Source organism: Oncorhynchus mykiss, chromosome 23 (assembly GCF_057628025.1).
Source record: "Oncorhynchus mykiss isolate SJ-2025 chromosome 23, ASM5762802v1, whole genome shotgun sequence".
NCBI classification, from domain to species: domain Eukaryota; kingdom Metazoa; phylum Chordata; class Actinopteri; order Salmoniformes; family Salmonidae; genus Oncorhynchus; species Oncorhynchus mykiss.
In genome coordinates, this window is record NC_143044.1 from 4,634,706 (window position 1) to 4,650,393 (window position 15,688).

The window sequence follows — 15,688 nt, forward strand, 5'->3', positions numbered from 1 at the left end:
CCCCGGATATTGATGCCAACACAGTCGCTACAGTCCCATTAGTTTTCATTGTAGCCTCATTTGAATGCTGCGGTTGCGCAAATGTATACGGATTGGGATTAGCTACCGTTAGCCCACAATGTCAAAGTGGAATTATATTTTTAGATTAGATTTTTTTTTACAAATTCCCTAAAAAATGAAAAAATGAAATGTCTTGAGTCACTAAGTATTCAACCCCTTTGTTATGGCAAGACTAAATAACTTCAGGAGTAAAAATGTGCTTAACAAGTCACATAATAAGTTGCATGGACTCACTCTGTGTGCAATAATAGTGTGTAACATGATTGTTTTAATGACTACCTCATCTCTGTACCTCACACATACGGTAAGGTCCCTCAGTCGAGCAGTGAAATTTTCCAATACCATTGCAAAGAAGGGAACCTATTGGTAGATGGGTAAAAATAAAGCAGACATTGAATGCCACTTTTAGCATGGTGAAGTTATTAATTACACTGGTGTATCAATACACCCAGTCAATACAAAGATACAAGTGTTCTTCCTAACTCAGTTGCCAGAGAGGAAATAATCTGCTCAGGGAATTCACCATGAGGCCAAAATGACTTTAAAACAGTTGCAGTTTAATGGCTGTGATAGAATAAAACTGAGGATGGATCAACAACATTGTAGTTACTCCAATTCTGGCTATGGCGCCTCAAGATGGACAAACAGTACTATTGTCGCTTTTTTTTCTTGCGTTAGGAATGAGACCAATGTAAATAAGACATAATTCATGAGATGACAAAAAAATACCTTTGCATAGAGTAATTTATTAATTATTAGTAATCTATTAATTATTAATAGTAATTTTAATAAGTTACCACAGAGCTCATACATCCATATACACTGAGTATACAAAACATTAAGGACACCCCTTATTGATGTCACTTGTTAAATCCACTTCAATCAGTGTAGATGAAGAGGAGGAGATGGGTTAAAGAAGGAGTTTCAAGCTTAGAGACAATTGAGACATGGATTGTGTATGTGTGCCATCCATAGGGTGAATGGGCAAGACACAATATTTAAGTGCCTTTGAAAGGGTAGTAGGTTCCAGGCGCATCGCGTTGTGTCAAAAACTGCTAACACTGTTGTGTTTTCAAAACTCAGTTTCCCGTGTGTATCAAGAATGGTCCACTTCCCAAAGGACTTCCAGCCAACTTAGCACAACTGTGGGAAGCATTGGAGTTAACATGGGCCAGCATCCCTGTGGAACACTTTCGACACCTAATAGAGTTCATACCCCAACGAATTGAGGATGTTCTGAGGACAAAAGGGGGAGTCAACTCAATATTAGGGAAGGGAAAGGGAAAGAGAAAGGGGATACCTAGTCAGTTGTACAACTGAATGCATTCAACTGAAATGTGTCTTCTGCATTTAACCCAACCCCTCTGAGGAAGGTGTTCCTAATATTTGGTATACTCAGTATAGATGGCATCAGAGTTCTACTCATACAACTTTCAGATAGATACCAGACATGGATACTATAATATTATTCCATTACACATTCAATAGTCAGTTCTCTGGATACTGTAGAGAGAGATACATTTTGGCCCCTCAGACAACTTTGTGTCAAAGTTTAACAAGGACTCTCTCCTCCTCACCAGTGTCAGTGTACAGTATATTGTTAGGTCATTGTGCTAACACAGAATGAATTGTGAGCAATGCCTCAAAAAAGCTTTATATACCAGAGTTGCGAGAAAAGTTCTATATGTTATTGAAATAATGCTGCGATTGTTTGTGAGAATGCCAACAGGTTTGGTTCACTTGGGGGAAAGATTATTTTGGGGGTTGCCATGGAAGCTAAGAAGGGGAGTGAGGTGTGTGTGTGTGTGTGTGCTCAAACACACATGCATGTGGGAGTCTGGGAGAGGAAGCATGTCCATCTGATGAATGGGTATGTGCCTGAACTAAATGCTACACATTAATTGTAGTCTCACTCATTCATTTCTAATGACCGGTCATTTTTGACCGGGAACACCACAGGTGTACAAAAGCGAAATAAAACACCCCAAATTTAATGAAAATCATCCAAATGTATTTTGTGTGTTCAGATGCCCGGAACCTTATGACAATCATATTAAATAAACTACATTTTTCAGAGAGAAAACTTGTGAATCGGTCCAATTCGAACGGAACACAGCAGGAGGATTAATCGAAATTACGGATTGCAAACTTATTTGCTTGTCAGTCTCCTAATGCCATAGTTTGTACATGTCAGCGTATGCGCTACTGGTGTTGAAGTCAGGTGCAGGAGAGCAGAGAGTTGTCATAAGGCGCACACTTTATTCGGCAGAAGCAAACAACAGACGGACACAAAAGTGTCCAACAAACCTCCAGCCAAAGGCAAAAGTACAAAGTGCGACAAAGTCACAAATAAGCAAAAATGTTTAACAATTAAACATACGCCAGGTTGAAACAAAGTACCCGGGGGGAAAACCAGCCTGGTGCGTCAATACAAAACACATAACAAAACAATCCCACACAAAGACATGGGGGGGAACAGAGGAATATATATATATGCAGTTGATTAGGGAATGTAAACCAGGTGTGCGGGGAACAAGACAAAACAAATGGAACAATGAAAAATGGAGCGGTGATGGCTAGAAGGCCAGTGACTTCGACCGCCAAACGCCGCCCGAACAAGGAGAGGATCCGACTTCGGCAGAAGTCGTGACAGTACATCTCAATTGTCATTAGAAACCACATTTGTTTAAGCAAGTCAGCCATATCAGCTATGTTTTTATAAAGGCAGTAAAATGAGGCTGAATTAACTGTTTCGCTGCCAGACAAGGCTCCTCCTGATAGCCATGTGTAGCAGTGGTAAGATGTTGGGACTGCTGTTGGGACAGCTTTATGTAGGCCCTAACAGTTTGTGGGCACCGTTTGTCACCGTTATAGTGCAATTCATGTATTGTTTAGTGTTGTGTTGTGTAGTGGCTTTGCTGGCATACATTCCACTTTTTTGTCTTTGACCCACAAGGATTTACATGCTAAAATCATCACATGGTATGACTCTACAAGCTTGGCACACCTGTATTTGGGGAGTTTCTCCCATTCTTCTCTGCAGATCCTCTCCAAGCGCTGTCAGGTAGGATGGGGAACATAGCTATTATTTTCAGGTCTCTCCAGAGATGTTCGATCGAGTTCAAGTCCGGGCTTTGGCTGGGCCACTCAAGGACATTCAGAGACTTGTCCCAAAACCACTCCTGCATTGTCTTGTCTGTGTGCTTAGGGTCATTGTCCTGTTGGAAGGTGAACCTATGCCCCAGTTTGAGGTCCTGAGCACCCTGGAGCAGGTATTCACTCGCTGTACTTTGCTCCATTCATCTTTGCCTCGATCCTAACTAGTCTCCTAGTCCCTGCGTTTACTAGGTTAAGACTATAAGACCAGACTGAAATTGGCTTCTGGAGCAACACACTTCGATAAATTCTTGGTGTTTGAGATTTGATTGGAGGCAAACTGAATTTATGCTGATGATATTCCCCCGGCCTCCAGTTTTGCTATTCATGACACACACTTACGTGGTGCAATCAAGTGCATTCTGCTAGCACAGCAGAGGCTAGCTCAGAGATTTACTTAACCACACTGCCTTGGTATTAGGCAGAAGTGTGTTGTGGCATATTTGCATGAAAGTAGTGTCCATTCATTAGATGTGTGTGTATCCAAAAAGGTTACAAATCTTTACTAGCTCTCTCACCTCACAGCTTCTGTCTCTCATTGAATCAGAATGTGGAACTCAGAATGATCGGCCTCAGTCCTTAGTAATTCACTTCAAATTACTCCAACTTTACAATTTGGCACATGATGTCTTAGTTCTAAATCAAAATGTTGCTTAATGGTTAGATGGAAGTGCTTTTCAATCAACCTGAGCAACAGATTGTCCGTGATTGTGTAATTGTGCATCAGACTGGCCATAGCACTTTCAAAGCGTAAAATGCCCCGAATCTATCACAATGAAGCTATGACCTTATCTTCAGTCAGACTAAACATGTGAGCCAGGTACTGTCTATGTCTGCGAGGTAGACCTCCCTGCTGTGCTACAACTGAGCTGGAGAGGCATTAGCATGCCTTGTTGAGCTCTAAGCAGCTGTTGTCTCATTCCTTGCCCACTGAATTAGACACAATGACCTTTTGCTGCAGACTTCTCCCCCTCAGACAGTCTGTTTGTCCTCTCCTTTTTCTTTCTTTGACGCCCTGCTGCTCTGTTACTCCCACCATTCCGATGGCGGCGATGTGGACGAGATCAAACGGCGCTTCAAGACACCGGCCCCGATTTGTTGCTGTGTTGACCGTGTTAACCGTAAGATTTGGGCTTATGACTGTATGACTGTGGGTGCCTGTCAATCAAAGAGGGGAGATCAGGAACTGAAAGAAACGTGTGGTTTGCCTCAGTGCCCTGGGATGACACCAGCAGGGTTACCTAGAGCCACCCAGGCCCAGGTTCTGAGGGGGCATGCTGCTCCTCTATAAACTACCTGCAGGGTGACAATCAGGCATAACTTCCCTATAGGCCTTTGAGGGCCAACTCCCAACAGTCACAGGCAGTGCTTAGGTTCTTTGTATCAGTGTACTCTTTGTGCAACTCACTGTTGATGTCCTCTGAGCCAGAGACTAGTAGAGCTGGTGGGTTTCCATGATTTAATACACTTTTTTGATCATCCTCTCAGGGCAGCTGGTTCCAATTAGATTCATAGCAGAAAAATAGAGACCTCCAGGTCTCTTATTTGATAGGTTGGTAATATAAGGTCTTCGGGCCTTTAGGTCTAGAAACAGGTTTTTGAGGTTGTCCAATTAGGAATCAGTACACTTTCCCTCCACTCATCTGTCTATCTGTTCACTGCTCACATTTCTGCTGACGTTGAGAGACTACATATTGTGTGAGCAGCCATGCTCAGTACGAGTGTTCTTTATTACAGTAATCCAAGTAGAAAGTTATGATTCTTATAAAAGGGAAGGCTCTGCTGACAGCTGAGACAACAAAAAATGAGCTTTTGAACTTAATGACGCAGGACAAATTGCTTGTTTGAATAACAGAAAAAGTCAAACCCAGTAATATACTCCTTTCCCCCAATGGCCAGGCCACAGGCCATCTTACTGTGTAACAGTTATCCAGTGTGACTAACGATATTCTCATTTAATTATTTATGGTGACTCTGTGACAATGGTCTTAAGTCACTTTCTGTCCCCAGGGGGAAAGAGTATGGGCATGATGTGGACTTCCTCTTGACTATGCCTGAGATGGGGAAAGAAGAGGGGCTACTGCTTCATGTGATTGACAGACTGAAGGACCAGGTAAATGAATGTATTATTGCATATACAGTAGACAAAGCTCAATGACTATGATTGTGACTCCTCCCACATCTGTCCTAGTGCACATACACTACCTCAAAGACTGAGTACGATGTGCCTAACTGTAATGAACATGAGGGGAGACAGAGAGCTGGTTTCAAGCGCAGGGCGCAACAGGTGTTTATTGCAAAGGACCACAGGAGGAGGCAGGTAGCTGGGTCCAGGGGCAGGCAGCAAGTCATACACAGGGGGTCAAAAGGGACAACAGTACAGGCAGGGAAAGGCTAGATCGGGCAATAGGTAGATAACAGGAAATCCGAAATACAGGCTAAAATACAGGCAGGGAATATGCAAAAGGCGTCATTAGTGAGGCAGGCAAAAGCTATCATACACGGGAGGAGTAAACTACAGGAAACCCAGCGCTCCGAAAGACATGTGTCACAAAACAAACAATACCTCACAGGGATGGAGTGCAAAGAACTGAACTAAATAGTGTGTGATAATGACATACAGGTTTGTGAACAGGTAATTAGAATTCAGGTGATTGGGATCTGGACAGTGAGCTGCGTTCAGGGGATGTAGGTGTTTGAGCGTGTGAGCTGGAAAGTGGGCTGGAAAGTGAGCTGTGTTCAGGGGATCTACGTGTTTGAGGCTGTGAGTTGGAAGCAGACATTACACTAACCCTCCCGACACCACTATATTTCCACCCCTCAGAAAGAAATGCGTTGAAACAAAACAGAGAAAAAAATTGAGAAAGAATGTTCTCAAAATGCAGTAGAGAAAAAACAAAGAAATGTTTGTAGAGTTGAGAGAGTAATATGAACAGAGAAAAAGAGGAGAGGGCTGAGGAGAATTGGGTTAGTGCCCTACAGTGTGGAGAGGGATAAAGTGATTGTAGGAGAGGATGATTACAGAGCCAAGTGCATATGAGTTGGCACATAAGGAGGCAATAATAAGATGGTCACACCAATATCGAGGGCCTCGGCCCAGAAAATGATTATTTAAATGTGGTTTATACAGTTAACCTGGCTTTGAGGGAGAGAGTCAGAGAGAGAACGAGGGAGAAAGAGATGGGGTGCGGGGGGGACATGTTCTTTGGTACCACCATGCTCCTCTCCTCTGAGACAGTTGATGGATTTCATGTTGGAGGGGCTGAAAAGAGAACAGTGTTTGATGAAGAGCAGGGTTGTGGTGTCTACTGTAGCTGCAGGCCTGTTTTTGTCATTTCTGCCTGGCTTTAACAATCGTTCCCCTTTCCTTCCACCCCCACCCTCTACCCCCAGCCTAAACTTGCTTTAATGGGCCATTCTTTTGATAAAACCTCCTATGCTAACACACACACACACACACACACACACACACACACACACACACACACTGGTTATTGCTGGTTCCTCCCACCCTTTGGTGAGAGGAGGGGAGGGTGGGAAGGAAGGAACTTCCCTAGATAGTGTCCCTGGCATGGGGGAGGAATATGTCCATTGGAAAGGGAGCACGGGAGACCATGATAAAGTGGAGGTAGCAGAGGTTGACTCTAAGTCGTGTAACTTTGTCATCTTCGATCTGGTCACCTGGGGGGGGGCACATGTCGTCAACTCTTTGCCTATGCTGAATATCATGGCTGTTTTTTTCCCCTTTAACCCTGGGGGGAGGTAAAAATCTATCTATCTGGAAATGTCCTTGTGAAAATGGGCTTCATCATTTCTTCTGATGGATATGAAAGCATAACTTGGGGGCACAAGCAAAGGTCAGCCAGACATTTCGATGGTAGACGGATGAGATGCAGCTATTTGCCCTGGTAATAGCAACGGAGAACGTGAGAGGGCGATGCCTCATCCACCATTCACCAATCATCTGCTCTAACTGTCCGGGTGGTAGTGGTAGATACATTTCCATTGCAGTGCGCTATGTAGATCAAGTACTGATGTAATGATATTATATGATTATGGATATGTTGGCCATAGTACTTCCAAAGCAACAACAGTAGCCAGAGGGCACATGCATTAGATATGTTATGAGATTTGAGTCCCATAAACTGTAGACTGTGCAGTTAAGACATGTGCGTAGAGGCATTTTTGAGAGACAGTAATACTGGGATTATTTAAAAGTTAAGGACAATTATTTGGTTTAATCAAGTCACACTCAAAACACACTAAAAGCACCCCAACCTCCAGTGGATTATGCACATAAAGTTATGGCATTTTATTTCCATGACAAGTTCCAACGATCCAATCAAATGAATTGCTCACATGCACATGTTTAGCAGACGTTATTGTGGGTGTAGTGAAATGCTTGTGTTTCTAGCTCCAACATTAATATCTAACAAGTAATATATAACAATTTCACAACAATACACACAATATACACAAATCTAAAGTAAAAAAATGGAATTAAGAATATCTAAATATTTGGACAAGCAATGTCGAAGCAGCTTAGACTAAAATACAGTAGAATAGAATATAGTCATTTATATGCATATGAGATGAGTAATGCAAAATATGTAAACATTATTAAAGTGAAGAGTGTTTCATTAAGTGGCCACGGATATCAAGTATATGTATATAGGGCAGCAGCCTCTAAGGTGCAAGTGATGGCTATTTAACCACCCTCTGGAGAGCCCTGCGATTATGGGTGGTGCAGTTGCCATACCAGGCGGTGATACAGCCCGACAGGATGCTCTCAATTGTGCATCTGTAAAAGTTTGTTTGAGCTTTAGGTGCCAAGCCAAATTTCTTCAGCCTGCTGAGGTTGAAGAGGCGCTGTTGCGCCTTCTTCAGTGTGGGTGGACCATTTCGGTTTGTCAGTGATGTGTTCACTGAGGAACTTGAAGCTTTCCACCTGCTCCACTGCAGTCTCGTCAATGTGGATAGGGGGGTGCTCCCTCTGCTGTTTCCTGAATCAAATTAAATCAAATGTATTTATAAAGCCCTTTTTACATCAGCTGATATCTCAAAGTGCTGTACAGAAACCCAGCCTAAAACCCCAAACTGCAAGCAATGCAGGTGCAGGTGCAGAAGCACGGTGGCTAGGAAAAACTCCCTAGAAAGGCCAGAACCTAGGAAGAAACCTAGAGCGGAACCAGGCTATGAGGAGTGGCCAGTTCTCTTCTGACTGTGCCGGGTGGAGATTATAACAGAACATGGCCAAGATGTTTAAATGTTCATAGATGACCAGCAGGGTCAAATAATAATAATAACAGTGGTTGTTGAGGATGCAACTGGTCAGCACCTCAGGGGTAAATGTCAGTTGGCTTTTCATAGCCGATCATTCAGAGTATCTCTACCGCTCCTGCTGTCTCTAGAGAGTTGAAAACAGCAGGTCTGGGACAGGTAGCACATCCGGTGAACAGGTCAGGGTTCCATAGCCGCAGGCAGAACAGTTGAAACTGGAGCAGCAGCACGGCCAGGTGGACTGGGGACAGCAAGGAGTCATCAGGCCAGGTAGTCCTGAGGCATGGTCCTAGGGCTCAGGTCCTCTGAGAGAAAGAAAGAAAGAATTCGAGAGCATTCTTAAATTCACACAGGACACCGGATAAGACAGGATAAATACACCAGATATAACAGACTGACTCTAGCACCCTGACACATACACTACTGCAGCATAAATACTGGAAGCTGAGACAGGAGGGGTCGGGAGACACTGTGGCCCCGTAGGACGATACCCCTGGACAGGGCCAAAAAGGAAGGATATAACCCACCGACTTTGCCAAAGCACAGCCTCCACGCTACTAGAGGGATATCTTCAACCACCAGCTTACCATCCTAAGACAAGGCCGAGTATAGACCACAAAGATCTCCGCCATGGCACAACCCAAGGGGGGGGGCGCCAACCCAGACAGGAAGATCACATCAGTGACTCAACCCACTCAAGTGACGCTCCCCTCCTAGGGACGGCATGGAACAGCACCAGTAAGCCAGTGACTCAGCCCCTGTAATAGGGTTAGAGGCAGAGAATCCCAGTGGAGAGAGGGGAACCGGCCAGGCAGACACAGCAAGGGTGGTTCGTTGCTCCATTGCCTTTCCGTTCACCTTCACACTCCTGGGCCAGACTACACTCAATCACAGGACCTACTGAAGAGATGAGTCTTCAATAAAGACTTAAAGGTTGAGACCGAGTCTGCGTCTCTCACATGGGTAGGCAGACCATTCCATTAAAATGGAGCTCTATAGGAGAAAGCCCTGCCTCCAGCTGTTTGCTTAGAAATTCTAGGGACAGTTAGGAGGTCTGCGTCTTGTGACCGTAGCGTACGTGTAGGTATGTACGGCAGGACCTAATCGGAAAGATAGGTAAGAGCAAGCCCATGTAATGCTTTGTAGGTTAGCAGTAAAACCTTGAAATCAGCACTTGCCTTAACAGGAAGCCAGTGTAGGGAGGCTAGCACTGGAGTAATATGATCAAATCTTTTGGGTTTAGCATCCGTATTTAGCACTAACTGAAGTTTATTTAGTGCTTTATCCATTAACAGGAAGCCAGTGTAGAGAGGCTAGCACTGAAGTAATGTGATCACATTTTTTGGGTTCTAGTCAAGATGCTAGCAGCCTTGTTTAGCAAGAACTGAAGTGTATTTAGTGTTTTATCCGGGTACCCGGAAAGTAGTGCATTGCAGTAGTCTAAGCTAGAAGTGACAAAAGCATGGATTAAGTTTTCAGCATAATTTTTGGACAGAACGTTTCTGATTTTTGCAATGTTACGTAGATGGAAAAATGATGACAGAAATATGTGCTATGGGGCGATAGTAATTTAGTTCAGTTACCTTTGTTTTCTTGGGTACAGGAACAATGGTGGTCATCTTGAAGCATGTGGGGACAGCAAACTGGGAGAGGAAGAGATTGAATATGTATGTAAACATTTCAGCCATTTCTGAGGACACGGCTAGGGATGCCGTCTGGGCCAACAGCCTTGCGAGGGTTCACACGCTTAAATGTGTTACTCACGTCGGCCACAGAGAATGAGAGCCCACAGTCCTTGGTAGCTGGCTGCGTCGGTGGCACTGTGTTATCCTTAAAGCGGGTGAAAAGGGTGTTTAGTGTGATGTTGGTGTCCGCGATGTGGCTGGTTTTCCCTTCGTAGTTCATGATTATCTGTAGACCCTGCCACATATGTCTTGTGTCTGAGCCTTTGAATTGCGACTCCACTTTGTCTCTGTACTGACGTTTTGCCTGTTTTAGGGATAACTACCCCGTTTGTATTCGGCCACGTTCCCAGTCACCTTGCCATGGTTAAATGTGGTCGTTCATGCTTTCAGTTTTGTGCGAATGCTGCCATCTATCCACGGTTTCTGGTTTGGGTATGTTTTAATAGTCATAGTAGGTACAACATCTTCTGTACAATTCCTGATAAAGTCAGTCACCGTATTCGTGTATTCGTCTATATTATATTCAGTGACTACACAAAACATGTCCCAGTCCGTGTGATCAAAACAACCTTGAAGCATGGATTATGATTGGTCAGACCAGCGTTGAATAGGACTTAACACAGGTACTTCCAGTTTGAGTTTCTGCCTATAGGAAGGGAGAAGCAAAATGGAGTCGTGATCAGATTTGTCAAAGGGAGGGCGGTGGAGGGCCTTGTAGGCATTTTGAAAAGTTGAGTAGCAGTGGTCCAATGTTTTTTCAGAGTGCGTGCTACAGTCAATGTGTTGGTAGAACTTTGGTAGCGTTTTCCACCGATTATCTTTGTTAAGTTCCCCGGCTACAGTAAATGCAGGCTCAGGATGTGTGGTTTCCCGTTTGCATAGGGTCTAGTGTGGTTCTTTGAGGGACGTCGTGGTAAAGGCTTGACGGGGAACATACACAGCTGTGACTACAACAGAAGATAATTTTCTTTGGAGGTAATGCGGTCTGCATTTGATTGTGAGGTATTCTAAGTCGGGTGAACAAAAGGACTTGAGATTCTGTATCTTATCACAATCACACCGAGAGTAGTTAATCATGAAACAGATTTTTATTCCTGTCTGTGCGATGAACTGAGAACCCAGTTTGCTGTATGGACTCAGACAATATATCCCGAGAGAGCCATGTTTCCGTGAAACAGAGTATGTTACAATCCCTGATGTCTCTCTGGAAGGAGATCCTAGCCTTGAACTCGTCAACTTATCCAGAGACTGAACATTAGTGAGTAATATACTAGGAAGTGGTGGGTGGTGTGTGCGCCTACAGAGTCGGACTAGGAGTCGCCTCCGAATACCTCTTCTCCGCTGGCGGTATTTTGGATCAGCCTCTGGAACCAGTTCAATCGCCAAACAAAGGATCCAATTTGGGAAAGTCGTATTCCTGGTCGAAATGCTGTTGAATTACCGCCACTGTGATATTCAAATGTTATTTCCGGTTGTATGTAATAACACCCAAAGAATGCTGGGCTACCAATGTAAGAAATAGCATAAAAAACAAAATACTGCAAAGTTGCTTTGGAGCTAGAAGCATGGCTGCCCTATCTGTCGGCGCCACTAAGGGCAATGCGATTACCTATTACCATCTAGTAGGCTCGGGACGAGCTAGGGCATTGGGGATGGGGTTGAGAATGGCCTTAAACCAAACGCTACGGCTTCGAGCATTGCAGGTTCAATCCCAGTGCTAGGGATTTGTTTTGTTATTTTATTTTTCTGTTTTAACCCTATCCCGAACCTTTACCCTAACCAGTCAGAATTTTTTCCTAAATGTACGTTTCGGTTTCACTTTTGCCCAGTTTGACTGCAAAACATGGCGTAATAAAAACAGCAAGACACTCCATATCTCTATTGCCTGCAGTTATCACAATTGTCTCCATTTGCTTTGGTGGTTGCGTTGTCTAAAAGAAAACTACAGCTGATTTTTGTTCTTTCACTGACATTGGATGAACACACACACACACACACACACACACACACACACACACACAAACACAGTCTTTAATAACTGACATTGTGGGGACACAATCCTATTTTCCCTAACCCCTAAACTTAACCTAAACCCAAAAATCTAACCTTAACCCTAAACCTAACCCTAGCACCTAACCCTGAATCTAATTCTAACCCTAAAACCCTAACCTTAACCTTAAACCCCTTAGAAATAGCATTTGACCTTGTAGGACTAACAAAATGTCCCCAGTTGGTCAAATTTGTATTATTGGACTTCTGGTCCCCACAAGTAGAGTTAAACATGTCTACACAGTACACACAAACACACAGACAGAAGTTTCAAAATGCTCCACTTTAATTTCAGTAATCAGACCGGACTGTTCCGGCAAAGCTTTGAATCAAAGGAAAACACAGTTCAAACATAGCCTGCTAACACACACTAATCTGGGACATGAAGGGATGGTTTGTGCTCTGATTCCGGGAAAATTGACATTAGATCACAGCGGCCCGTGTCTCTGCCACCACTTTGACTGCCGCTCCCTTTGTCCTCTGGGGCAGGTGGCCATGGAGGCAGCCTGCTTGTCCTCTGGGGCAGGTGGCCATGGAGGCAGCCTGCTTGTCCTCTGGGGCAGGTGGCCATGGAGGCAGCCTGCTTGTCCTCTGTGGCAGGTGGCCATGGAGGCAGCCTGCTTGTCCTCTGTGGCAGGTGGCCATGGAGGCAGCCTGCTTGTCCTCTGGGGCAGGTGGCCATGGTGGCAGCATGCTTGTCCTCTGGGGCAGGTGGCCATGGAGGCAGCCTGCTTGTCCTCTGGGGCAGGTGGCCATGGTGGCAGCCTGCCTGTCAGCTGTTTGTCACACACTTGAAAAGAACGAAACAAAATAAATAATGAAATAAGAATTTTATCAATTTGGCAAGCCACAGAATTCCATCACTTGCATTTGTGTTTTTTGTCTTAAAGGCAAAGCTTAACTTCAAAGATTAACTCCCTGCAACATGTCCGCCTCAGTAATTCCCTCTGTAAATAGTTCTGGTGAAATAAGCTTACGATGGAATGCTCTCTGACATTACCTGCTGCATAGAAGAAGATTACAGTGTGGCGTTGCGCTAAACAGCCATCCTAGACAGAAACTGTAAGGCGTCGTTTTTTTTATGGTGGGTTTGTGTACGTGCGGCCATAGGCTTCATCAAAGGAAGGGCACTCATGTTTAGACACTTATGGTCTGTAAAACTGTCGATAACTCATTAATTATTTCGCTCAAGGCATTGTCGTATCTTTGGCTATGAATGATGAAGTGATATGACATGTTATTCTATAAAATCCTTTCTCCGTAATTAATATTACCTGATTGAGCTTATCATGTAAATGTAATTAACTAGAGAGTCGGGGCACCACAAAATAATATTTATAGAGCAGTTATCTTCCGAATAAACTCTTAAAGGACCTAGTAATATTTTACAACAATAGCAGTCAATATTAATCGACACCTTAATTCAGTCTCATCTGAAAGTTGTAAATTCTTGGTTATCTTCACAAACCCTGGCTAACAAGTTGAATCAGCAATACAAAATTGGGTTTAATTATCTATTTACTAAATACCTAACTAATCACGCAGAATTACATAGACACAGAATGAATTATACCTTGATTACAAATGACGTCATAAAGGAAAACGTCCCTTGTGGGCGGAACAGATATGAAAGCTGGTTACACAAAAGAAAGGGGCTGGGTTTCAGTGAAAGAGTGGGAAGACTGAGGGACAAAGGGAGAAGCTGTGCTATTGTAAATACAGTATCTTATGCATTCTAAATTACCACCCATTTGTAAAAGGAAAATGCAATAAATATTTACTCTGAGCTGCGCTTCGGTAGGTTGGTGGTAGATGGAAGGCCATGTTGCCAAACAGAGTCCTTTATCCTTTGAAGAATGTCTCTGGTGGTCAATTGGATACGTTGTAGTAACGTTGTTGTGTGGTAGATGGGATACTCTATCTGTTCTTTCCTGCAACTGCTGTTGCTAACTCAACGGCTAGGAGGTATCACTTCTGTAGTGAATAAGAGTTCAAAGTTCATACCATTCGCAACCAAAGCTCACGCTGAGGTTGTCTTAGTTCTGTAGTTGACATGTTAGTCCTTTTAACGCAGAGGCTGCAGACCTCACGTACTTGGAACAGGAGGTTACATTTTCGTCAAGGCTTTATATAGTGGAGCGAGAAGGGTGTGTCTGAAAAGTTTTATAACCCATGTCTCTTCAAAGGGGCGGGCCACTGATTGAGCAGAGCCCTAACCTTATGAAAACCCAAATCTCTCATTTGGAAGCTAAAATTACATTTAATCTCTCCACCAATAATTTTATATTTAAATTGAACAACAATTCCATGTGAATCCGATAACTCTGATGTGTAGACTTTCCACTGTAGAGTTTATGTCATCCTATCATTGAGGAGAATGTCTCAGATGACAGCCGAACTGACATCATATTCATTAAGTACCACCACATATGTTCAATTGGTCGGATTACCAGAATATGGTTCATTTCCCCCCACCTTCTGATGTTTCCAGAATCTCTATGTTAACCAATGGGTTTTCAAATTTCACATCAGTAGGGTAGAGAGAGGAAAAAGGGGGGAAGAGGTATTTATGACTGTCATAAACCTTCCCCCAGGCCAACGTCATGACAGCATCCTTAGTGATTCAAGGGTAGAAAATAAATGCACAGAAATATTCAGCAGTATTTAAATAAGCGACCTAAATTAAAATATGTACATTTTCTTCATCAACGACTTGTGATAGGAGATTGCCTAAAGGGTTTATCATAGTCCAAAATGTGTACACATATGCACAGCAGTGTTCTAGGGTATTGGCTTTCAAAGTGTGACAAAATGATGACTATCTTAACAATGGAACTCCAGTAGACTCTTTGGTATCATATGCACTTATATCAGTCTCATTAAGACTATAAAACTGGCAGTGTACAAGCTTAACCTTTATTAAAATAGTACAACGTAATACATGAACTGACATGACACTTTAACTCACAGTTGTCCAAACAGAGTTCACCCAAGGCCACGCCTCCAACAAGTCTCACCTCCAGATCAGCTAATGGGCCAGTTGTCCCCGACAACCCCGAAAGCCAACACAAAATCCTGAAACCTGGATAGGGGTCTTCAGAGGCGGAGTCGTGGTTGTCGTCGAGGGGTGCAATCCTGACCTTGAGATGGGAGCCTGCGACAGTGGCTCCCTCGTGACAGCGACGGAGTCCCATTCTGACCTTGCCCCTCAGGTGAGGAAACCGCTGTGCTGTCCAATGATCCAGGGCTGTGAGGAGGAGTAACTACCTCCCTGTCCTCTCTTTCCACTTTACGAGGTGTATGAGGTTGGTAAGGTGCCAGCCGATCTTGATGGAGGACCACAACTCATCCACTAGTCTGAAGCTGGATGCAGTACACCATGTCAAGTCATTCCAGAACCCTGCATGGGCCTTCCCAGTGACTAATTTGTTTTAGGATCAGACCACGCTTGTGCCGGT

At 43.8% G+C, this 15,688-nt stretch overlaps 1 protein-coding gene across 2 annotated transcripts in view; it reads left to right on the forward strand.

Annotated features, from left to right (window-relative positions):
• tdt (terminal deoxynucleotidyl transferase) overlaps positions 1-15,688 on the forward strand; it is a 141,048-nt gene that overhangs the window by 60,147 nt on the left and 65,213 nt on the right. For both annotated transcript variants that reach the window (XM_021580065.3, NM_001124706.1), the window contains 1 exon segment: positions 5,227-5,329. In XM_021580065.3, the coding sequence (XP_021435740.1) occupies positions 5,227-5,329 (103 nt within the window).